Source organism: Haliaeetus leucocephalus, unplaced genomic scaffold, assembly GCF_000737465.1.
Source record: "Haliaeetus leucocephalus isolate CR32 unplaced genomic scaffold, Haliaeetus_leucocephalus-4.0 Scaffold517, whole genome shotgun sequence".
In the NCBI taxonomy this organism is placed as follows: domain Eukaryota; kingdom Metazoa; phylum Chordata; class Aves; order Accipitriformes; family Accipitridae; genus Haliaeetus; species Haliaeetus leucocephalus.
The window spans coordinates 8,000,002-8,026,852 of record NW_010972953.1 but is presented as its reverse complement, the minus strand read 5'-3'; the positions used below and the strand labels follow the sequence as shown (position 1 = coordinate 8,026,852).

At 40.6% G+C, this 26,851-nt stretch overlaps 1 protein-coding gene across 1 annotated transcript in view; it reads right to left on the bottom strand.

Moving 5' to 3' along the window:
* Window positions 1-785: 785 nt before the first annotated feature.
* The window catches only part of PPP1R8 (protein phosphatase 1, regulatory subunit 8), a 26,198-nt gene continuing 132 nt past the window's right edge, over window positions 786-26,851 (bottom strand). The window contains exons 2-7 of the mRNA XM_010576263.1: window positions 12,779-12,839; window positions 5,283-5,436; window positions 4,422-4,642; window positions 3,588-3,732; window positions 2,339-2,403; window positions 786-1,340 (exon numbers count right to left, since the gene is read on the bottom strand). Of these exons, the coding sequence (XP_010574565.1) occupies window positions 987-1,340; window positions 2,339-2,403; window positions 3,588-3,732; window positions 4,422-4,642; window positions 5,283-5,436; window positions 12,779-12,839 (1,000 nt within the window). The 3' untranslated portion in view covers window positions 786-986. The remainder of the gene's footprint in view (window positions 1,341-2,338; window positions 2,404-3,587; window positions 3,733-4,421; window positions 4,643-5,282; window positions 5,437-12,778; window positions 12,840-26,851) is intronic.

The window sequence follows — 26,851 nt, the reverse complement described above, 5'->3', positions numbered from 1 at the left end:
TTTTTATGTGTCTTGCTGCATCTCACACATACTCTAAGCTCACAAGTTCCATTTGCAAATAAAAATGAAACTAAGTTAAAAGGGTCACCAAGTTTAAAGGAAACTGTTCTCCTCTCTGTTAACTCCACCTTAACTTATCACAGGGGAAAAAAGTCAACACTACTTTGTTGTTTATTGTTTGTACAGTGTAGATAGTGCCTATCTACCAAACGCTCCTAGGCTTGCCATGCCTGTATGCTGCCATTAGCACCAACTCAAGCTCAGTTCCATCCAAATGTGCACCCCTTTATCTGTCCACACAGCAATCCATCCTACAATACTGGACCACACCTAAGGAAGCCCACCTATTTCTTGCCCATCTCAACTCCAAATTCTCATGAACTAATGGGATGCTGTAGTGTTTTAGGTAGAAATTAAAACAAGCGGTAGCCAAACTAAACAAAAACAAAACAAAACAAAAAAACCCCACATTGGTGAAGTTTTGAAAATGTAAAAAATAAAAGCTGACATGTATTTTGCAAGTTTTAGAACTCATACCAATGGGATTTCTGGAAGACTTGGCCCCACAAACATTTACTTCTGATACAGCTGACCTGCTATGAGCAAGTCGAGCAGGGACAACATTACTCATAGTAAGCACGACACCTAAGTACATGAATTTGCAGGGTCATGCCATAAATGATAATTAAATTGTATGACTCTGCCCCTTCAACTTACGGATCAAAATTCAGAGTAAAGACCTCTGGGGACAGTAATGGCTAAGAAAAGGCTGCCAGATATTTTGGTTCAAAAGGAGATGGGAGCTGTATTTCTTTTTTTTTTTAACAGACATATAAAAACATTTGAAGACAGATCTTTAAAGGATATTTCACTTCTCCAATCTTGGTAAAACATCTGGTTAGGACATTGAAATTTTAAAAAGACGATACTGCACATAAACAGTTTCTGGAGTTCGTAACTCCCACCCTCCCTCAACAAAACCCAACTCAGATCAGTAGGGAAGGGGTTGGCTTCTTGCCCGGCCATGCCTCCTTTGCATATTTCTTCTTCTTGGGTTCATTCACAGCTTCAGGATTAAAGACAGCAGGGTTTGGAGCTGGGTTCATGTTAACTGTTGAGGGCACAACAGGAGTCAAGTCCACATCTGGGGCAAGATTGGGGTAGGGCATTGGCAGACCACCAATGAGTGCTGTCCCATGGACACCATGCGATTGGGAACCTGCCTCATTGTGAGTTGGAGGTAAACCACCATATAATCCTCCACTGTAGGGAAAGTTTTGCATACGTCGTGATGCAGAATCATCTGTGGTCAACGAGCCTTGATTCTCCAACCGTTTTTTCTGTAGGCAGAAGTATTTAAAGAATTATTCAAAATACATGGAACAAGCAAGCTATTTAAACTGGATGCCAATGCCATCTTCCCCCAAAAGGCACCTAGAGCAGCCACACATAAAGTGGTTACAGACCATGTCTCAGTCTTTGTCCCAGAAGATTTCTTCTGGGTTTCCTTGAAAACCACTTAATAATAAACTCTTAAAGGTGCATAGTGCAGGAAAGGGTGACAGAAGTTGAAGCTCAGGTTTAACTTAGATCACGCTGAGCACCTATTACCTCCTGAACATGCTTTCCAGTCTTGAGCTTGGCCTGAACGCAAGACCGAGTAGGTCTTTAGTCAGTAACACAGACCCTTCCTTCCCCCCACTGTAAGAAACTGCAACTTCTAGATCACTTGGGTGATTTTGTCTTGCTCCTGATCATTTGAATCTTCTCCTGCAGTCTGGGGTTTATGTAGAATTATCCTTTTCCACATACATTATTTAGTGTATACCAGCAACAAGTGAAATTGCTATTACACTGTTGCTTAGCTACCCTGAAGTTTTGCAAATCTTCCCTACTCCTAATTCAAATTAAATACAGCACCAGCAACACACTGATCTTGAAGCAAAGTGTAAACCCTGCTAGTTCTAGCAGATAACCTTATGAAATCTTTAGCACTTACAGTATTTAAACAAGCAACCTCTCATTTTTACTTTCTATTTTCCACACTTCCCACAATTTTAATTGATGCCTAGAACTACCATACTGAATTTCTGGACTGTTTCTTTTTGGGAGGAAAAAAGTTGCCATTGATCCCACGTGTTATTAAAGAAAAGAGCTAAAGCTGAATTTGAAGGGAAATGGTCTAATCTGCTAAAAAGACAATTGTGAAACATGAACATGACTTTTGCTTAACAATAAAACACTTTCCACCATAGAACATTATGTTTCTAAGGTGTAATTCATAAAGTGAGTTCATCAATGTGATGTATTCATTAGAAAGTTGGGAGTTACTCTGTACCTTAACAGGGACTACTGCCGTCTGTACCATGTTCCTGAAACGCCCAACAGAAGGGTCCACATCCTCTGTAAAGGGAAGAACAGTGAAGCCTTCAGTAAGAATACAGGAAAAAAATAGAACATCTGTCAGGTAAAGGAACCTATACGAAGAATTGGTACATGGACCTCGTCTTCTCAAAGCCAGCACTCTAGTACCTCTCAGTAAGCACAAGCATGCCCAAACAAAGCGAGGAGCTGAGAGGACACCTAGTGGCTCTGTCTCAAGGTGGGCTCATCAGATACTCTGGTAAGAAAGGCTTCCACTCAAATGGAGAGCAGGGAAGGGGAACAGATGGATGGGCAGTTTGCACTGATTAGACAGACTGGAGTTCTGGGCCAAGAGCTGCTGCTGACAAGGCACTGCATGTGCTCAAAGGCACAACAGCTAGCCCCAGAAGTCCTTGAGGGACCTTGAAAGAGGAGTCAGAAGAATTCAAGTAGAGTCTCTGAAAGTCTGAAAAAACTGCCTTTTTTGTAATGTGAATGACTGCTTTTTACATTAGGATGTTCTGAGCACTAAACTGCATAACCTTATAACCAAAATGGTTATTCGGGGTGGTACACACTGCCAAATGAAACTAGCTCCAGACTGCATTTTAAAATGCATGCTCATTAATAAGCTACTCTTTTATTAATAAGAGTATTAGCCATATAAAATATCATTAATAGGAATGCCATTACTATAAAACAGCTAAGGGAGAAAAATGACTAATTAGGAATTGGATACACCTTCAGAGGCATCATTTTTAATGAGGATGACTTGTTTCAGATATGTAGACAAGTAGCAGAAAACCTCTGAGCTCGAGACAGATATCCATTAGGCAAGAGGTAAGGAAAGCATTAAGGGACATATGAAAAACCAAACAGTTCAGTTCCCATTCAGAATCTCAAATTGACAAAAAAATTTAAAACACTTTCCTCCTTTTGACCCATGAGATTTTTCCAACATCTGATAGAATTTTGAACAATGAGGCTGAGTGAGATATCCCTGTCCTGCACAAATCATGCAGTTATTTTACAGGTAGAAGAGATGAAACAGAGGTCAAAGACTTAAGTGAGACACATGGCAGCTTCTCTGAAATAGCAGATCCCAAATGCTGACTGCCAAACTTCTGTTCTCCTTATCTATATGCAGCCATGAGGAATCCCTATGAGAATACTGGAAAGAGGGTCTTAAGGGCGTCAACTAAAGATTAAAGCAAACTGCTTACCTGGATTGATGATTTCATCATCATCACTGAATGTCACTCTGGAGTTCTTCCGTTTTCTCTTTGGTCTCTGAATATCCAAGTTCCCTTCCTCAATGGTTAGCGTGGAAATTCTTTTATTGTGGGCTGTATTAAACTCTGTCAGGTTCTAAGGACAAATTTGGAGATGAAATAGTTTAAGCAACTAGTGTATGAAGTCTGATTTAATCATGTGATTGTGCGTATCACAAGACCACAGCACACTGTTTAGCTTCAACTTGAGACCCCTAGGAAGAAAGAGTGCTCCAGTGCTGCAACAGGTTGCCCAGAGAGGTTGTGGAGTCTCTGCCTGCAGATATATTCAGACCTTGACTGAGCACAATTCTGGGCAACCTGCTCTAGCTAACCCTGCTTGAGCAGGGGGGCTGGACTAGGTGATCCCAAGAGGTCCCTTCCAACCTCAACAGTCCTGTGAATGCCACATACACTGCTTTCTCCTTCTTCACTAGCTAACTGTAGGAAACAGGGCAGCAGTCACTGTTATCTGGCAATGGGGAACAGTGTAGAAAATCACCCCTGACCTGGGGTAATGTTAGCTGGAGAACACATATTCCCTGGCAAGCCTTTGTGAGAAGACCATTGGAATAGCAGGATTATTAGGTCACTGATTCTGGGAAGCAGCATGATCACAGGCTTCTCATGGCAGAACAAGATGGTTTGTGCATATCTGCCAGCAGAAGACACCTTGGGCTATCTTCAAGGCCAAGAAATTAAGAACCTGAACCTAAGGAAATGACTGGGGAATGCTATCCGTTTAGCTGGAAATGCCATCTAAGTACAATGTGTCATCGTACTCACATCAAGTTCTGTCTCCTCCTCTGGCAGGCCTAGCAAGCCCTTGAGCTCTTCATCTTCACCGCCCATTTTCTCATCTCCTTTAACTGCTGATGGCAGTGTCTGAGGCTTCTCTCGCAGAGTATATGCCCGTGTAGAAGCGCCAAATGAAACTGTGGAGTCAATGGGTATCTGTTGGGGTTTGTGAGGTTCCAAACGGATATGACCCAAGAATGTGCCATGTGCTGAGAACATCAAAATGCAAAATAGCCTGTTAATCATCAGCTTGGGCTCACAGTATTTGAGTTCAACTCTTGAGAAGTTCAGAAACTGTACATGGTTGCTCTGAGACACAAGTCACTGAGGCACTGCTGAAAACATTAGCTATGTACATTTTACCTACCATCTCACGAACTATGATAACACACATTAGAAGTCCTCAAAAAGTCATGGAAATAAATGACAAACACCATTTACTTTCTGGATTCTCGTAGGTCCCAATGTAGCATGTCTGGAATCACTCCCTCAGTGGAAAAAAACAGTATGTCAGGTTTTATATCTTGGGAAACCACCCTCAGAAGAGAAAGCTTCATTAAAATTGCGAAGCGAAGGCCAAGTCACTTTCCTCCTCTCCCTTAGCCTCTTAAGAGTCTAGAAATGTTGTTTTAAACACCAAGCTAAGCAGATGTAAGCTGACTGGAGCAAATCGTCCTTTGCTGTTAACCCTTGCCAATCTTTCACTAGGATGCTAATTCAGATTATAGTAAACTATCCACACAGTGCAAACACCACCACCACCACCAAAAAAAAGGAGTGTCTCAGATTCAGAAATGTTTAAGCATTGAAATATCATAATTCTATCTGATTAAATGTCACAGTACTTACTGCTGTTTAGATCTATGAGGAAAACCCTCTTGAGGTGTTTGTGATAGACCAAGGCAGCATGGACCCGAGAGCAAGACTGGTGGTCAATGGTAAAATCGCACAGATCAGGATTTCTCCCAAAGAGATAGTATTTCTTCTCATCAATGATGAGTTTCTGAGGTAGAATATCAAACAGAGAAGCACATTAGACTCCTATAATCTTTTGGATCTTCCTGAAAAAATTCAAGAACACGAATAAACAGCAAATTCAAAACAAAGCATCAACAGCTAATCAGTATTTCAGTTTGTCTGACACTGTTAAATACAGAAGCTCAAACCTTCTCTTTGTAAAATCAGAATAGCTGAATATGGAAAAGTCCCAGTTATTCCCTTCTTTAACAGCCAACATAAAACAGCCTGGGATGGATAATAACTCTTCAAAGCTTGAGACTGTCTCATACAAGAGATTCTCTCTCACATCTGCTCCCAATGATTTTTACACATTCCTCAACGCAGATGACCTTTGGCCGTGTCTAAACCAGGAATCTATGCTAAATGATCTCCAGCCTGATACAGAACATCAAAATTATATTTCTGTATAGAAATGGACATACAGGAGATTTCAGACCTTTATAACAAAGATGTAAAACTATGCTGAATATGTCCTGTGATATGAATCTATATTAGTCTATTCAAGTAAGCCATTAATTTTAGGCATTTCTTCTTAATTCATCCTAGTTCTAATCTCTTCTTCAAAAAAGATCTTACATACTGTAATATCGGTTACATAAACTATCTCTGAAAAGCAAAGGAACATGTTGACACAATTCTACAGTGTACACAGACTATTTCTATTAACAGACAATGTTGAAAGGAACTCCTTGTGCCTAAATGCTGAAGTACCTAAGCAGTGCAAGCCTTCTTTCTTACTGTATTCCAGGATCTTAATCCAACCTGTGTTTTTTTGCTTTCAGCTGCACAAGTCAAAGGCAAGCAATGCATTACAGATTCATTAACAGATGGCTTCTCTTGCTTTTTGAAACGTTTACCAAAGCCCACACCATGTTTCAATAGCATGATCAAGGGAATGCTGATGATACATTTTCCATCAGAAAAAAAAGACTTTAGTTCAGGAAAGCATTGCTTTCATGAGATGGTGGGAGCTCAGTTAACATTTTACCTGCTAGAGCATGAGGATTTCTCCCCTCTCCCTCCTTCCATTCCCAGCTATACAATCCTCTCCTCAATTGCACTGCCACACATCTCAAAGTTTTCAGCTTGCAAAGCACTTTATTGCTGCATTAGTCTTCTACTGTTTTAGTGGACTGAATCAGTTTGCCTTCAGTCAGATGCGTATCCCAGCTGGCTCTAGTGAAGCAGTGGATTATATGCACTAGGACTGTGTGATGAGGAAGGACCTCCCTTTCTGGCAGCAGCATTCATGTCAATCAGCTGTTTGCTCCTCAGTTTTGCCACCTGTATAAACTACATGCTCAGCTAGAAAGAGCCAATGTATCAGTTACAGGTTACAGGTAGTTGGTTTGGGGGTTTTTTTTGAGCTATCAGAAAGACTGACACAATGAGCACCTACACAGTTACTTATTCTGTGGCACTACCAAGTCATATAAAAAATAAGGAGGCAGCTTGGATAAGACATAGTATTTATATTCCTCTGCCTTACCTGCAAGCATGAAAATGACATGGACCTCATTTTCTACTGCATGTCACCTTGCAATGTTACATCTATTTACCTGCCCACGAATTATGAACTTCAGGACTTTTAGCACTGCTGCATTCAGATGTCACTTCCCCACTGATTTTTTTTCATTTCCCCTCCAGATGTGTTCTAAATTTTCTAGGTTGGATTTCTCATTGTTCTGCTGAACATCTGTCAGCCCCATGCTGGAAGTTCTCATAATCTGGTATTCAGTAATAAGTATTTGATTTATTTCTGCATGTTTATTCTCTCTTTTAGGTCACTAGAAGAATTAATTGAACAACTCCATACTAGTATACATCATGACGACTTTACAATTAATTGTTCCCTTAGATAATAGTCTGCTAATGTCTTATTCCCAGCTAACTCAAAGCATACATTTTAAGCACGATTTCATGAGGGTAAATGCTTTGTGAAATCTACTGACTTATGTATTTTGGCCTGCTTTCTTAAAATAACAAGACTTAGGTGATCTATCAGCTCCTGACACCCACTGCGAAACCAAGTAACTTCTCAACCAACCGGCCAATTTCAACCAGCACTACAAGATACTAAATTTCAAGAAGTTCTGTGAAAACAAACAGCTAGATAGAATGACGACTTCATCAGTACCCTCAGTGATACATAGGCTGGCAGAAAAATCCACAAGAGTGCGAATACTTAAACTAAAAAAAAAAAAAAAAATCTTCTTTGTGAGTCCATGTCTCATTTGATAAGACAGGAATCACAGCTTAATTAGCAATTCACCTTCAAGTACATTATCTGGTGACAAGTGAGGTACAAATGCAAAAATGCAAGTGATTTTCCTGCAGTTGGGACATTTAAAACATGTGGGTGTCTCCTCTGAATCTATTTGTGTCTGGCAGGGAACAGCATACCTCAAAGCCTCAGTATAATTCAGATAAAAAACCCAAGAAATCAATATACTGAAACAGTCTACCGGATTCTGCTTTCACCTGGCTCCTTTATTATCCCTTTCTGTCTCTTTACAAATGCTGGTTTTCACAAGACCCTCCTCTTAGAATTACCAGAAAGTATAAACCACTGATAAAGAGCTTAAAGTAGTACATGGTTTCCTCAGTCCTTTCTGGTTGAATATTATTTCGCTTTTTTTTTATTCCACTTGTATATAGATCAGTGAATCTCCTCCCTGTACATCCTTCATGCTAGTGTATTTTTGTTACGCTTTTCTCTGCAAGCCTTAATCAACAGCTATCATTCCATTAGTCTCACTGATGTTTTTCCCTTAAGATTACCATTGTTTCATCCAGCTATTGATCTGTGAATACCACAGTATTTGTTACATCTTTTGAGAAACGCTGGTTAGGTTTTCTGGGGTTCAACTTCATAGCAATGGATTTACGTCCAATGTTATGCAATACTTTACCCATTCAGTTCAGCACTCTGAGTCTTCCCAAATTCAATACCTTTGTACTAATGAATTCTATGATTCCACTTTGTAAGATGAGCACTAACTTCTCCTTTTATTCTTATGTATTTGAAAAAAAATAATCCTGTGTAAACACAACTCTGATACAAACAAGTGGATCTGAAGCTGACATTACTCCACATTTCAGTGCTCAGCTCTGCAAGAAGTTCTCACAATTTCAAGTACCATAAAAATTGGTCAAACAATTTCTCATTCTTGTCCACAGCTGAAACCAAAAGTGTCCTGTAAGTTTTCATTTGCACCTGTTACACACAAAACAATACCATTCTCACTTGATAGCATTTCAAGAGATTTTGCAAAGACACAAATTCATAAACTGGAAATATTGCAACAAATCATCAAGAGAAAATAATTTTATTGCCTTTACTTCAAGATAATGTTTCCAAAATTTTCTGTGCCTCTGAGTTATAACCCAGTGTCATCCTTTATACACTGAGCTTAAACACTTCAGGGCTTGTTTTAATGTTGCACTTTTCAGACCTAGCAATCACAAGGTGTACCTCAGACCCCTGTACAAGACCTGGGATACAGATGGCTCGGTTAGTATCAAGTGCTCAGTAATCCACAAGTTTTAAGAATGTTCTTTCTTGGCTACTGCTGTCTACCATAAAAGACAAAACTGAAGAACTATTTGCCACATGTACCTAACAGTGAAACAGATGGATCATATTCAAATGCTGTTAATTTGTTGCACAGTTCCCATACATACACACAATACATTGTTTCACATAACCACCACAGTCTAGAGGACTTAAATCATCACCTATGTATTATACAGAGTGCAAGGCCACAAGCAGGCACGCATGCTACATGGAACAGTCTGCTAAAACTTGCCCACCAAGCCAGCTCTTCCAATTCTTACTTCAGCAGACCGAAGTACAACAGCAAGGCCGACCCTCTGTGCTACACACATAGGTGCCTGCGCCTGGTCACTGCTTGCCACAGCTTCAGCACACATATTACACACTGAATGGCAGGCAAGCTGTACCTCACTGATCTCAGTAACATTGATAGTCAACATCAGATATTCAGGAGGTAAAACACAAACTCTGCAGTCATTCTGTAACCTTTGTGTGACCACATCCTCTACTGAACCTTGGAGTAGTTGAATAGCAGACTAGCAATGCCTGTTAACAGTACTCTGCACGGCAGCAAAAAGAACCTCTTTTAGGTTGTCAAGAGAGTTGATTGTAGGAAGAGGGAATCAGGATGTTTATACCACCCACTTTCCCAATACAGACAGAGACCCCAGGCTTACAAAGACAACTTGGGACCTCCTGTAGGCCCAAAAGCTTTGGGCAGCACAGCCTCAGAGTCTAACACCACCAGGATGATTTTCCTGACTGTCAATTTATCTACACCAAATTTGCTCATCCATTGCAAAAACCAGTGGTGCATCCTCAGCTTCCATATGGCATTTTGCTGCTTTTTTTTCAGTCCTGACCAGGACTCCCATGACAGTCATTTGCCTAGCACCTGAGGATTAATTGAGCAGAGAGCTCCATATAAACTCTTTCACCCTAAAGCTCGCTCTCCAGACTCAAAAATCCAAAAGAACCATGACAAGAAAAAACTCATCTTGGAGAATAAGCCTCCCAGGTGGGAAGGCTGCATTATGCTTGGCCACCTGCCACATACCAAAAACCCAGTCACTGCCATTTGGCTTTGCTCACTGAATCTCATTATGTGGCCTGAAAGAAATACTGGAACACCCACTGCCAAGTACAATCCTTACCCCAGACGCTACTGCTAGAGTGGCAATGAGAAGGCTGAGTTAAGAAACAGTCTTACTACAGCTCTCTGACCTCTGAAAATGATTCTGAACATGTAATAGTACCAAAAGAAGCAGAATACATGGTCCATGGTTTGAAGACAAACACAACGCAAAGGATCTGAAAGCTCTAGTGCCTAGAAAGAGCCAGTGAAGGATAGCTCCAACATAGTCCAAGTAGCAGGTATGAACCAACTCAGTCATGTCTTGTATGAACTAATGAGCCACTCTGAAGATGCAGTAAATGTGTGTTAGTATCTAATTCCTTTCAAATTAAGGCTGAACAAAGATCTCTTAAGTCAAGACTGGCTCTGCCAATTTTCTGTGCCTTTAAATCCAGGATAAGAGCGCACTCTCAAAACACTCTGTAAACCCAACACTAATGGACTATAAAGGAAAGCCTCATTTTACTCGTTTCTGGCCTGGGAAAATACAAGTTGATTTGTGAGATACCTGTTTGTAACATCTCTATCTGCTTTCCTATGCAAAGCATATTCTGGTAGCTTAACCAAATTCTAAACAGTAAAACTCTCCTGCTAGACACCCAGAAAGAACACTTAATACTGTCTGATGCTCCTGTGATAGCATACAGTCATGGTTTAAGCTCAGCTGGCAAAAAAGCACCATGAAGCTGCTCGCTCACTCCTGGTGGGATGAGGAGGAGAAAATACAAAGAAATGCTCGTGTGTTGAGACAAGGACAGGGAGGGATCACTCACCACTTACAGTTACAGGCAAAAACCACACTCAACTTGGGGAAAAAACACAATCAATTTAATTTACTACCAATCAAATCAAAACAAGGATAATGAGAAGTAAACCCAAATCTTAGAACACCGTCCCCCATGTGTCCCTCCTTTCCAGGCTCAACTCCACTCCCAATTTTCTCCACCTCATCCCCCTCAGCAGCACAGGGGGACAAGGAATGGGGGTTGTCGCTGTTCATCACACCTTGTCTCTGCCACTCTTTCCTTCTCAGGGGGAGGACTCCTCGCTTGCCCCCTGCCCCAGTGTGGGGTCCCCCCACAGGAGACAGTTCTCCATGAACTTCTCCGGCATGGGTCCTTTCCGCGGGCCGATCTTCAGTCACAGACTGCTCCAGCGCGGGCTTTACCATGGAGTCCTGGCCATCTTGGGGGGCATCCCCCTGCTCTGGCATGGGCTCCTCCACAGGCTGCAGGTGGGCATCTGCTCTCCCACTCCCCTCCATGGGCTGGGGGGGGACAGCCTGCCGTCTCCCCAGGGGCTGCAGGGGCATCCCCTCCTTCCCTGCTCCTCCTCCCCTCCTTCCTCACTGACCTTGGGATCTACACAGGGGTTTCTCTCACATTCCCATCTTCCTCCCTCTGCTGCATGTTTCCCTTCTTAAATATGTTATCCCAGAGGCGCTACTGCTGTTGCTGATGGGCTCAGCCTTGGCCAGCGGTGAGTCTGACTTGGAGCGAGGGAAGCTTCTAGCAGCTTCTCACAGGAGTCACCCTTGCAGCCCCTTCCCTGCTACCAAAACCCCACCACACAAACCCAAAACACATACATCAAAAACCAGCCAAGATTTTAAGCTACCTAAATCTTTCTTGATCTAACACAGAGTTCTTAATTTTCCAAGTTTCTGTTCAGAAAAGTTGGCTCAACTTTGCAAACTTTTGCTGCCCACAAACATTTCTCTGTTTCAGTTGATTGCAAGTTAGGAGTTTCTCCACAGCTAAAATACATTCACTGGCTTGGGTCCCCTCTGTCAAACATGTTAGAGAGCCTTTATTTACTACTTTTAGTGCGATATAAGACAAAAAATGAAATAGCAAATGAAGTGATGTGTATCAGACAAATTCCTTTGTTGTAATAAAAATAACTTATTGTATCTGTGCTAATCACAGCACTGTTCACAGATTTAGAACATGGGATGAAAAATCATACTGTAGGACAGGGCAACAATCCTATAAAATACAGGATGCTTAGTTAACCTTACTCTAACACAAAATAAAAAATAAACTGACCAGACAAGTATCTTGAACTAGCAGTACAAAGTGGAGAGTTTTTTTCACTCTTACTCTTTTGTATTTGAGATTTCTTTCCCCATGTTACTAGAGTTTCTGCTCCTGAAGTTCCTAAGACAACGTGCCTTCTGGCTGCAGTCTGATACCTCATATGTAAGTACCTTGTAGGAAACAAAATGTCAACTTTGATCCAAAATTAAGTTTGGAAGAAATAAGGCTCTGCAAAGTATTGAGCTTCCCTTACAAACATTTTATTTCTTCTCCCTTTTACTAGGACAGGTTTAATGTTCAGGAATCAAAGTGCCCTTGTTTGCTAGCTGAGCACTGCAGTTTTGTATCCCTTCAAATAGCGCATCTAATCAGAAGATAACTGATGAAAGCACTGCATAGCACGAGACAGCCTTAGAATACAAGCAAGGGAAAATTCACTTCATTCTCAAGTTTCAGAGTAAACCAAACTGGTTTGAAAATTATAAATATGAGAGAGAAAGGAAATACTTATAAGTGTGGCAAATGCTGGGAAATGTTCTAATGCTGGTGCCTATGTATATGATACACCAAATACATAGAAAACCGATTTTCATACCTCAATGAGTTTGTCTCCTTTGACTACATCCAGATGTAAGCCAGGTGGTGGTTTCCCTGCCCTGGAAAATAACAAAAGGAAAATATAGTATCAAAACATTCAATAAAAAGTTTATTAGTGTTAGAGATAATGCTCTATTAGAGCTACAGACCAAACCTACACAAAGGTAAGCAGAATTATTTTGGGGAAAATATGAAAATACTGTAATTTTCTTTTCCTCCCTGCAGATTCCTTCTGACAACAGATAAAACAGGACTTTTTACAATAAGAATTAAGCTAACAGGACACGAAGCATTTCAAGCTTTACTTCTCCAGGTGAAAAATAGCTAATTTACAAAATGAACAGAGCAGCTCCTAAGAGAACATGATACAATGCCAGAAAGAGGCTAACAACTGGAGAAGGGGATACGCTGGGACTGTTTGCTTAAGGGCCTGCTGAAGGGCTCTGTTTTCTCACGTTACCTTCAAAACAGTAGTTTTCTACCTTTAGCTGCTGAGAGGAATGGAAACTTCTACCATCCTTCCCCTCTAGGACTGGTAATTGCAAAAAACCTGAAAGGGGCTCCACACACACCTGTAGTATTATAAAAAAATTGACCAATAGCCAGTGTTCCTCCACACTCACCCTATAATCAAACTTTCCTATCAACACAGGTGACATGGAAGACACTACAGTATTAGATGGCAGAGGGACCCCTACCCTACTACAGGACAATCCTTCACCAAATTCTCAAACAAACAGCAGCTCAGCTCCCCCAGCCCTATAGCTCTATCCCTGCTCACCTCCTGTGAAGCAGATTCACCACACAGACAGCATTATTCCCACTTGGGTAAAGGGAGCACAGAGGCACATGGGACTCAGTAATGCGCAGCAAAACAATCCTAATATGTGGGAGAACCCATGAGGATTAGCAGCATCAAAAACATATTTGGTATTTACAATGCTCACAATCAGGACACCACTGTGGTATCAATACGGTGCCCTTCACTACACAGGATCTTTGGCTGTTGACAGCAAATGATCTTTTCTGCTCAGATATCTAAAAATTTGCATCTCTAGTACTTCTTCGCTGACAATAGCACTGCTGCTTGTCTCTATGGCTGGGCCAACTTTCTAGGCAATAACAGTGACCCAGTTGTCAGCTACACTGCTGCCCTTCTGAAGAGCAACCACAGAGATCACATTCCTATTTACTGCTTTGCTCACTGCACAGAGCAAGCCAAAGGAACAGTGACAATGGGTAGTGACATTCTCAGCATGGCTGGAGAAGAAAGAAAGGTCACTTGTAATTGAAGTTATTTGAGGGGTTTAAATAGAGATGTTCAGGTTTCTGGGATGTGCCCTACAACTTGAAGGTTTCTTCTGTGTCCTCAGGTCAGCTGGTTACTATACATGTGCTCTCCTAGATAACTACATTCAAGAACACAGTCCTCTATTATTTCTACTTCATTTCTTTCTAAAGTATTGCACAAGTATTTTCCATTCATGCTCCAAATGCATTATACTAGCCTGCTCAGATCTCTCTGGCCCTTCTTGAATACACCAGTAGGGACATTCACAAGTTTTCTTACCAAGCCCTTCTCTAAGACTGTGGATAAGATGGATATGGCTGATATTGATTCTTATTCTTTTGGATGAACAAACAGCAGCAGCAAAAGCAGAGGATGCAAAGCTCTAGGGCAATCTGCTAAAATGGTGACTGCTTCCTAGAAATGGGATTACACTGGTGTAAGGGAAAGACCAGCAAGTAAAAATGCTTCCAATGAAGATACACAATCCATCTGGTGAGTTCTACAAGGACTGTCTCTTCCAGTCACTCCAGTACAGCTAGGGGACCGCCTCCTCTTAAGTATTGCTCTAGGATCATACAGCCAGGCTACACCTAAGTATTGCTGTCTCTTCACATGCTCCCCTCGGATCTCAGGGGTCATTTTTCATTAAAAAACAGGTTTCATTCATGGATTCATGTCCACTTCTTGGTGTTGCCTCTTTCTGCCCCTGAGCACTGACAAACTGTTTTTAATCCATTGCACTGAAATTGCCAAGTTCTAGTTACTCTGCAACACAAGTTTTTGATTATTTTCACAAAGCCTGCCTTACTTTGATCAAACAAAAGCTGCTTCCCTCACCTTTTTTTTTTTATTCTAAATAGGTAAACCTTTCAACAAATTAACTCTACAAGCAAGTCTACTCACTTACTCAGTCTGGCCTCTGCTTTTCCTTTCAGTGATCTCTTCCTGCATACTCAATGGTCAGCCTGTCCTAAAATAATTTTAGCAACATCCTCAATGTACCTGTTAGGTCACGGGAAAGCTCCCAAGTGCTCTAGAACAACCACTTTCCTCTTCTGTAAACTGAATCCTGACTGTCTGATGGTCATCTTTTGACATATACAATCTCTGATTTTTCATTAACCCCTCTACTTTTAGTTTCACCCTTGCTGTTATTTTTACTCTGCTTTTACCTTCAACTTTATTTTGAACACAGAAAAAAAGCCCAGCAGCAGCACAAGATAGTGCCTTCAGCTATAAATTAAGGTGTTTGGAAAATTTATCTATTCTCTGGCTTCTTTTGGACTGAGAATCCTTTGTGGACACTATGTCCCCTATCCACCTATGCCTGCAAAATACTGAACACAGCTAAGGCTGTAAATACTGATTATGATACCATCAAAACAAACTCTCAGAAATAATTTCTGGTAGAAAAACTCTTTGGAACAGATTAAATCAACGTCACAGCTTATGCTGCTGAAGTTAGATTCTTGAAAAGCCTTTCAATGAAAAAAGTAGAAAGATTTTCCAGTTTTATATCCAAAACTAAGTAGTTCCAGAGTCACCAAAGATCTGAAGTAATGGCTGTATTTGGAAGTATCAACAACCCCTCACATGCTCTGCCCATCAGACCCCTCACGTCATGCATCAAGGAAGCAAAACATTAAAAGGAAATCTCTTGCAAAAATCTACTAGAAGAAAGTTTGTTAGAAAGCTGGTACCATGCTATTAGAGGAGAGCAGTTTTTCCACCTCTTATTTCCAAGATTAAAAAAAAAAAATCCTCTCCCACTAACTAATGTGCTAAAATATCCACTAAACTAATTTTCCTACATGGTTCTGAAGGATGGAGAATTACCTGAGGTCAACAGAGTCTCTTCTCCATAGAGCACATACGGACAGCCAGGCCAGGCTTAGCACTGCTCCAAGACAAATGAGCTCACATCAGAACTTGGCTCCAGCACAAGTGCTTGTGTTTGAAAAAGAGAAACAAGAAGCTGTTCTGTACCTTCCAGACTGTGTATCACAGTCCCCACTGCCTGAGTGTCTTCTGCTCTCTACAGGTCAGCATTCTGCAAGTGACCTTAAAATAAGACCTGCAAGTGGATTAGTTGTTAATGATCACTAGTTCAGTAAGTTTAACTGAGAAAAGGTATGCTTAGACTGCCCAATGAACCGTTAAAGGCTTACATGTGAGAAAAGAAGCCTTCCAGAGAATTAACAAGGCTGATTAGCAAGGAGAATGTGACCATAACAGTATCACTAAATGAATTCTCTGGATCAGAGAAGAGGTGAGAGGACATCCCACACTAGAGTTTTTCTTCACTAAAAATGAGTCCAAGGAAGTCAAAGTGTCAGAAAACGAAAGTTTATGAGAACTGATAAAAAGAAGTAACAAACTGCAAAACCCAGATGGCATTTAGCCAAGCATTCTAAGAGATATCAAATACCAGTTTTCTATGCTTAACCGTTTATCAATCTGTTGCTTAAACTACCCTCACTGTCAGAGAAACAAAGGTATCAACTGATGACACTAATTTTAAAGCATATTTCAGGAATGATGTGGAAATTACATACAGTAAAGGCAAGTTCTGACTGGGAAACTGGTAGAATAGAATATTTCAGTTGGAAGGGATCTACAACAATCATCTAGTCCAACTGCCTGACCAATTCAAACACTGACATGCTTGGGGCATTGACCACCTCTCTAGGAAGCCTGTTCAAGTGTTTGACCACCCTCTTGGTAAAGAAATGTTTCCTAACGTCCACTCTAAACCTCCCCTGGTGCAGCTTTGAACCATTCCCAAGCATCCTGTCACGGGATCCCAGGGAGAAGAGATCAGCGCTGCCCTCTCCACATCACCTCCTCAGGAAGCTGTAGAGAGCAGAGCTGTAGAAACCCTATTACTGAGCAGAACTAGCAGACAGATAGGAATTGAGTAACAGCCAGACTAGAATAGTCATCTAATCCGCACTTCAATACTCAACAGTATTTATCCTTTGGAAACGTGACGATATGTGGGGATGACAGTTCTTCCAGTGCCAGGGAAACATTTTTCTTGGGTTAAAGGATAAACCTTACTTTGAATTACACATAATCTGCTCCTTTCAGCCTTTGTAAGGCTCCAAAGACAACAATGACCATGCTGAAAGAGCATCTTGTTTGACAGAATACAATCAAGCACTGAAATAGTTTCTATTCTACTTAAGATGAGCAAATGTCCTGGGAAAGGAGTGAACGCGGTATCTGGATAAAACTGATGTTTATTAGCCAAATCAGTTGACTTCTTGCAAGAGAAAGTGGGCATATTCACAGATGATGAGAAATGAGTAGGGAATTGAGACTGGCACTCTACCCCAGAACTGTTGTTTGCTACCTGTACAATGGATGGGGAGTTACAAAATGAGCTGTTTTCATACTCAAAGTATTTCTAATGGGATGTTGGGTTTTTGAGTTCTGTGGTTTTTTGTGTGGGTTTTGGTTTTGGTGTTTTTTCACTGCAAGGTGAACTTTCCTTAAAACGATACTCTTCAAAACTTGCATACAAGATGCATACTACTTACACAGTGGTCCAAAAATACTGTATTTATGTTCCTTTAGACCATTTCTCTTGTAAAATGAGAGCACTATTTAACCAAGAGAGCAGTGCTGCTTCTGTATGACTTCAAGAACTCTACTTATCTTTCACATTCCTGTGAAATTGTACCAGGCAGATCAAACTGACAAACCCAGAGTAAGGAACCTTTTGCAAAATAAAAACTACCTCCAGTAACCAGTATCAGGTGCCTCACACAGGAATACTCTCCCAGTTTCCAAGTTACCAACTCAAGGACTTCCTGAGCCATAGTTACCATCTGTTTAAACAGCTCTCTCTAAATTGCTCTAAGAACCCATGCAAACTTAATGCATTCGGCAGAATCTTATACAAACAATTTCACAGATCACCTACATGTAGCTGAAGCACCCTCTCCACTATCTGGCCACAAATCTGCTTGCTATTAATTTCATTTCGCAAACTCTAGGTCTTCTCCTCAAAAGGACAGCAAACACTTGCCTCCTACAGACTTTCTGTTCACTATTCAAGAGAGCAAACATATCTCTCAGTTGTTCCTTTTCCAGACTGAAGAGGAGTCTAGGCTAACTATCTGTAGTACAGCTTCCTATACCTTTGATTGAGATAATACTTAAAATTAATACTTGAGAGAAAGAATTCACATGAGTTTTGAGGAGGCAAGTAGTATCACACAAGCTACCAGAATTACTGGAGACAACCAAGAAAATGTAAACAAGGCTATCAGTACAGTAGACTGGCATTTTAAAAAAAGCTTTTGACAAAATTATCAAATGGTCTTATGGAAATTAAGGTGTGACAGGGAAAAGAACCACTAATCCATGAGGCAATGTAAATGATTACGAGTCAGGAAAGCGCAGGGTTCTGCAAGGACTCTGATGTTTATATGCGGTCTAGAAAAAAGGAGCCAATGAAAAAATGAGAAAAATCACTTATGACAACAGTTATGCAGAAAACTCAAATCAGACTCAAATGCTGCAAATGAATCTCATGATAATGAATTACTGCTTGAGTAAACATCCTGGGCGGGGGGCAGAAATTGGCACTCCTGAGTGCTAGTACATGCTAGAGAAAGACCGCCTCAACCACGCAAACACAACCAGGGGCTCCAGGCTCCTTATTGCGCTCAGGAAAGATCTAGAGTCATCACAATTATGTTCAGAAAGAAGCAGAGGAACACTCATCAACAGTTGACAAAGCAAAGACATCATAAGGAAGAAACTATAAAAATGTTTTCACATCTTGAATGATGTATTAGCTCTGGTTGTCTTGTTGAGAAGGGCACAAGAATGATAACCAGTATGGATGGCTTCATGCAAGGGGGAAAAAAAAAAAAAAAAGGAAAAAAAAAAAGGAGTACACCACTTCAGAAGCTTGGGAAAAAACCAGGCAAGTATCCATTTCCTTTGTCCTCTTAATGAATGGTACAAGACTAGTGTATTCATTATTTCCTGAAACACAAGAAGCAAGGTGCACTGGATCTGAAAACAAGGAGAGTACCTTTTCCAACACTTGCATAATTTGTGGAAAGAACTGTCACTCAGTGTTGTGGAATTAAACTGTAAGTTAACAAAGAAAAATGAAAAAGTTTGTGGAGATAAGGTCTGGCGTTAGTTGTTAAATATGACCACCCAGACAGAGTCTTCAGCTCACAAAATCCCTTGGCTTCTGACGGCCAAAAGTCCAGAGTGCATACAAGAAGACAGAATACTTAAGGCTTACGTGTAAGTTATTGGTCACTACCACAATATGATAGCAAACCATCTGGGCTGTTGTTTTCAATTAGTATGGCTATTTTTTTGCTCTTTTTTGTAGAAGGAAATCAGAATAAAGAAAAATCCTCCTCTTACCAAGATATTGGTTGAATGCAAAGTTGTTGCTGATTTTGTGCATCAGTGATGGAAATGAGTCATATGCCTTTCTCAAAGCACAGCATACACACCACAGAAATTGAGACCAAGCTAGCACTGGGATTTGTTTAGGTGACTTATTTCGATAATACAAGAAGGTATTATGACAAAGTTAAGGCCTAAATCTTTTGGGTAAATATTTTAGCTCATGCAGAATGGTTTCTTCCCATTCGGAAGAGGACTGGATAAAGAGCTGACCAAAAATTCTGATCCAATCTTGTTATGTCTGGAGGAAATATGATGGTTAGGGCATTTAGGGCATTTGAACTTAAAAAAAAAAAAAAAAGGCAGGTTGATGGGAGGCATTTATGATTTCCTCTACTCTTAGAAGCATTAAAATAATTCTCACCAAGCTTCTAGTTGTAACAAATGGTTAAAAAAGCTTGTGGTTCAAACTTGATGATTACGGACCTTTCTTGAACACAAAAAAATTGCACTGTGTTTTAGGAGTATTTTATGGAAGATTTCTGATGAGAAATGTGGCTGCTTCAACTGAACAAAGCATTCCATTGGTATTAAAGCATTTGCCCAACTTCACCTTGGCACTATGTACATTTTCTTGTTACAATGCAGTTCCTCACAGCACTAGATTTTACTGGTTCACTCTGGTTCCCTTGGTTACTTACTCAGGAACAAAGTCTCCATGGAATACAGTGAAATTTGGAAATTGTATATGAAATGTAATTCCTGGGAGCTGGGCCATAAATATTCTATTAGAAAGAACTACAGGTTTTATGGCATCAAAAAATTGAATTCAAATGCTACTGAATTAAATAGAAAAATGAATATCAAGTAGTGAGCAACAATGCAATGATTATTTGATAAGATTATTCCTACATTTTCAGAGTGAGAACAGGTATGTTGGAAGTGTAATTTACCTGTAGAAATCAGAGGAAGAAGAGACAGGACCATAACCTTTATGCCTACCAGGAAGCTGTTCCAAAGCCTTGTTATTCTGACAGTTTGATTTCCATCCTAAATTTTTTGTTCTTTCCCTTCAGCTATTAAAAAAAAAAAAATCCCCAATACTATCCCTCTTTAAAAATACTTTAGCCAGTGAAAACCAGTGTTGTTTTTATTTTAATAGACAACTAAAGCTCTATTCTGTCTCAAAGTAAGATCGCTGCTTCCCTGCCAATGGATTTTCCCACTGCATCTATTTCAGTTTGACTAGAGCTTTATTAAGTACAGGTAACAGACTATGCATTTGTGTCAGTGCCTTCTACAACAGCACAGACACTTCCCTACCTTACAAAGAGATAGGTATTACTACACTTCAGTATTAGTATTTTTACTTATTTTTGAAGAGTTATATGTTACTACTGATTGATGGTTATTCTGTGATTAGCCTATGTACTTGTATATATGTCCTTTTGTTTCTGAATATGAACTTGTGTCCTTTTACTTCTGAATAGTAAGTTTCTGGCTTTAAGAAGTAGTTCTTGTTCTTAGTCCTTATCTTCCATCTTACACTTCTGCATTTTATCTTGTATCTGTTCTGGTCTTCAAATTATAGCAAAAGGACTGGATAATACTGTGGCCTCTATGTCAACCATGCTTGTGTCACTAATAAGTATTGTGGTCACTTTTGTCAAGGTAATTAATAAAAAAAAAACAAAAACCAAAAAAGCCAAAACAACAAAGCTACACTAAAAGGGTCAGCCCACAGACTCTATTCAACTGCTATTGCCTCCTCAAAATCAATTCCTTATACACTCACAGTTCTTGTATAAGCCTCTCTGATGCCTCCTAAAATGATCATTTCCTGTGTGATCTGGAAGAAAGTCTTGAAGAAAGCTGGTTCATCTGACAAAGTCAGTCTTGGGCAGACATAATACATCTGCTTCTCGGCCTTGAATAATTAGGTCCTTCAAAATACAGTTTAGCAGGCGGACACAGTAAAGTTCAGGTTTTCCCACAGTAGCCACATGTATGGATTTGTTGGCCTTATAGAAGACACCAACTTCTTAAAATGAACAATGAAATATTTAAGAGGGATGTCATGGAACAAAAAGAAGTTCCAGCGTAAGTTTTTAAAATATTAAACCACCTACAAGCAAAAAGCCTTTCTTCTGTATTAGAAAAATGTGTTTCTTCAGTTTCTTCACCTTGTGTTCTACAGGCCACTCCAATGCTCTGTGCATTATGCCAGGATGATTCTGTAAGGAATTTATATATATATATATATATATTTCTGCCACTGATAGCAAACCCTCTACTGCAGAAGTATAGAGTAATGGGAAAAATCAGGGACAGACAGCCAAGAAGAGGAAGAAAACCCCAAGCTCCTGGAAGGAACATACTGAATAACAAAAGTAAAACATTTCAGAAAAAGAGGACAAAGCCATTAATGCTTTGGGATGTGATGCTAGCCATTAGTACTGAATAACAGAGCTGAAGTTTTACCAATTAGCTGACAGTATCTCCTCGACAAGGCTAAGATTCAATGTTGACATGCCAGCTGGGACACAACAGCTACATCCAGTTGAAACTCAGCAGCCTAACTGAAGTACGTCCTACCCAGTCTAAAGAGACATTTTGAGTTGTAGCTATTAAGGACATAGACAGGACAACTTTAATTCTACTGTGTTAGTTTAAAATCAGGTCAATTATTTAGGTTTCTAAATGTGGACTCAGAAGCCTAAATTTAGCCACTTCCTGCAAATTTTGGCCCATGTAACTACTGTACACACCTTCATGCCCAACTTCAAGGACAAGGTGCAACTTCCAGAAATCAAGAGCTCATCTTCTCCAGAAATTTGTGTGCAGTCATTGCCACAAACAGCTTGTTCGTGGCTCATAGAAACTGAAGAGAAACAATTGTTGCCTTTAAAACATACTACTTCAAATTTATGTACATTCCAGAACAAGCCTGACATCCCAACTAATGACATGTCAAGACAGAGAGTAAAGAAAGATTCACAATCCAAAATGCAGGTTAAACGAGGACAAAAGGAGTGACAGGTAGTATCCATTAAACATCTGATGGTCACCTCAAAACTACACACCAGATCATTTGCACCTCACGTAAATTACTTTTACTCACTAAAACCACCTCAGAAGGTATGGAAAGTCTTAATAAAGCTAGGATATGTAATTGTTACCTAAAGACATTTTCTAATCTCATGGTATGGCTAAATTTTAATCCATACGACGTAGTGGTAACATCTTTATTCCAACTTTAAATGCATAGCCCATGTCTTTGCTAACACATATGGAGGAATTACAGTACATGCATTAACAAGTACCAGCAAAAGCAAGCACTACTAAGACAGCATTCATTATTTTTCATCTGTCTTGAGCTAGTTTTAACTCTTGGAAACACAAGAAAAGAAAGAATAAATATTTTATGAACTATGAAGAAATAACCTGTAAGAGCATAAGAACTAAATCAAGGCCAGAACTTAAAACCGATTAAAACTTTGAATTTCAGTAGAGAGGTCTTTTCTGGAAACTGGATACTGAAACACTATCCATGTTAGGAGAGAACAGATAAAATGATGGAGGCAAACCTCAAAAGCATGGGCAACAATTTAAAGACAAGGGAAAAAAACCTATTTCTGTTGATTATATTTAAGACCTATTTCTCACATGATCTGTGTTTGCAGTCCCCAAGGCAGTTCTACTTAGAATCATAGAATCATTTAGGTTGGAAAAGACCTTTAAGATCATTGAGTCCAACCATCAACCATGCCCACTAAACCATGTCCTGAAGTGCCTTGTCTATGTGCTTTTTGCATACCTCCAGGGATGGTGACTCAACCACTTCCCTGGGCAGCCTGTTCCAATACCTGACAATGCTTTCAGTAAAGAAATTTTTCCTAATATCCAGTCTAAACCTCCCCTGCTGCAACTTGAGGCCATTTCCTCTCATTCCATCTCTAGCCACCTGACAGAAGAGACCAGACCCACCTCACTACAACCTCCTTTCAGGTAGTTGTAGAGAGCGATAAGGTCTTCCCTCAGCCTCCTCTTCTCCAGGCTAAACAACCCCAGTTCCCTCAGCCGCTCCTCATAAGACTTGTGCTCTAGACCCTTCACCAGCTTCGTTGCCCATCTTTGGACAGGCTCCAGCACCTCAATGTCTTTCCTGCAGTGAGGCGCCCAAAACTGAACACAGTACTCAAGGTGTGGCCTCACCAGTGCCAAATACAAGGGAACAATCACCTCCCTGCTCCTGCTGGCCACACTATTTCTGATACAGGCCAGGATGCCATTGGTCTTCTTGGCCACCTGGGCACACTGCTGGCTCATATTCAGCCGGCTGTTGACCAACACCCCAGGTCCTTTTCTGCTGGGCAGCTTTCCAGCCACTCTTCCGCAAGCCTGTAGCGCTGCATGGGGTTGTTGCAACCCAAGTGCAGGACCTGGCACCGAGCCTTGTTGAACCTCATACAATTGGCCTCGGCCCATTGATCCAGCCTGTCCAGTTCCCTCTGCAGAGCCTTCCTACCCTCCAGCAGATCAACCCTCCCTCCCAACTTGGTGTCATCTGCAAACTTACTGAGGGTGCACTCAATTCCCTCATCCAGATCATTGATAAAGATATTAAACAGAACCAGCCCCAATACTGAGCCTTGGGGAACACCACTTGTGACTGGCCACCAACCGGATTTAACTCCATTCACCACAACCCTTTGGGCTTGTCCGTCCAGCCAGTTTTTTACCCAGCAAAGAGTACACTTGTCTAAGCCATGAGCCGCCAGCTTCTCAAGGAGTATGCCATGAGAGACAGTGTCAAAGGCCCTTCTGAAGTCCAGGTAGACTTAGAGACAGAAAAATAAATAGATAAGTAAAGACTGTGATTTTGATTTTAATATAGGTTGATGAGATTGAAGATAATTCACTACAGAAGAAGCTGCTGCTGACCATGAAGACTCTCTGCAACTCCATGTTTTTTGGCCACCCAAAGCTCTCCCTACAAAGATCTACATTGCTACCTATACAGAAGACTTTTCAGTGCTTGTGTAAGACATCAAGGATCCTGCAGGATACGTTTACACTGAGACTTTCTGGTAGTCAGAGCTTCAGATAACAATACTATTGGTCCAAGCCTGCTACTGCAAACCATTTTCACTCTGGAGAATCCTACCTGTGAAAGACCCATCACTTATTCGATATCATAACTGTGTGCTCTTTGGTTTGCTCTGAAAGAAATAAATACTTTAACACTGTGAGCTAGAATCTGTAATTCAGTAGATGCCAGTGGAAGTCATGTAAAGTTTTACCATGAAATATATTCTACTTTTTTTGCAGACTAGAAAAATAAACCAGAAGTAAATAAATCCACCTGGTAGAAGAGCTCCTCCCTCCTACTGGATGAGGCAGTGGAATGCCACCAGCCATAACTACCTAATACTTCCTATTTTCAGTTGCTTATTCAGCAGAATAGGCTATCTGTATTGGCTTCCTGCTACAGTTGTTTTTTGGTGGTTGGTTGTTTTGGTTTTTGTTTGTTGGTTGGTTTTTTTTTTACACTTATGAAACAACAGCTTACCTGTTTCAAAAGGAGTGTTTAAGAAAAATGTTAAGTTTTTCCACACTAAAATGAATCTTTCAGTAATATTAATTGCCACATCTACACATAACAATTTGACTAAGATCAAACTTATCAGGCACACCTTTCACTATACCAGTATAAACAAACAGCTTGCCCAAATTCAGTCTCTAAAATATTACAATGTGCATATGTACAATAGAGGTACAAAGGAAAATAAAGAGCTTCCTTAAAATGCATAAGGATAGAGTCCATATACAAGCCTTGTTTTACCCGAGAAGGATTTTAGATCATTAGAGTAAAAGGACATTCAGGTTGCAAAAAGCAAATTATCAAAACTCTTTAGAAATGTCAGAATGAAACAGGCCCTGGCAACTGAACATGACCCCCTTCCTCGTGGGTGTGAAACCCTGGCTTGGATCATCTCCCTGACGCCCCTTCCACCTCATTTCTCTATCATTCAGCACAACAGATTGTGCTTCAAAACCAAGTCAGGTCAGCACAGAGAAGAAAGCTCTCTGTCTGTAAGACCCTGACCTGTTTGTAGCAGAAGCCAGAAACTATGTAGCTGAAGAGGCCCTCACAGTTATAGCTGTTACAGTCCTCTCCTCCAGATGGTATTTATTTAGGAATTCTTCTGCAATAGCATGCAAGTTACTGGAACTAAGTATTTCACAAGTTATACTTCTCCAGCTGTTCAATCTATAGCTTTCAAAGGTAGAAGTCATTCAAATTTACTACTGAATATAACACTAGTTGTGAACACTGTTGAATAAAAGCACTAAAAAAAAATTAAAGATATGATATTTCAAATTTCATGTTGAACATCCAGAAAGTACTAACACCGAATAATTTTTTGCTTTATCTACTCTATCACAGCATCATTTTATGGAGCACCACCTTGCCTCATACAGAGGTTTGTTATTGCATAGGTTCAGCACAAATAAAATACTAAAATACATGAGCAATTCTTTTCCTTGAGAGGGTTAAATGTTTTTACTAACTAAAGCAGGCACTTATAAAACAGGTCAAAATTAAAAAGCGTATTCACTAAGCATCCATTCACTGAGCACTATCATCAAAGCACTGAAAGGTAGGGGACCTGTAGTAAAAACCAGATGACTATGCAATTAAAGACTGCAATCATGCATGCACATGCATTGCTAGCTCATACCAATATACAAGTGCTTGACTCTTCAGCTGTAACACTGTGTCATTTTCTAAGTGATTTAAAATATAACTGCACACATCCCCTCACTAATCAATGTTCTGGCACCCAGAGACCAGGGTACAGCAAAGATCTATGTAGCAATGTATCAAAAAAATCACAGCAAATGAAACAGGGCCCCATGTAACCTAATCTAAGGCCCTGCTTTCAACACAAGGTTGGACCAGATGATTTCCAGAGACTCCTTCCAACGCAGACTTTTCTACGATTCTAAACCCAACCATATTCATGGTCCTGATACTGCTTCTCCAACACATCACTTTGCCCTGACTTCTTAAGATAAGAAAAAAATGCAGGCTAGTTTCAAGCTGATAGATTTCTCATAACGAATAAGAAACTTGAGCAGAAGATTTAATCTGTACTGCACCACGTATTCTGTTTAAGCTGTTGGGAAGAGACACAGCATCTCCGGGAAGCATTCTAAGCTCCAGCCGGCGCCGCACTTCGCCGCGAAGCCGAGGAGCCCGCAGGCCGTCGCTGCCGATGGATGCGCCCGCAGGGCTGCACTCCCGAGCCTAGACCCCCGGCGGGCCCAGCGCCGCCGCAGCAGCCAGCCACCCCCTCCGCGGGGTCAGGGAGCGCAGGCCCGGCCAGG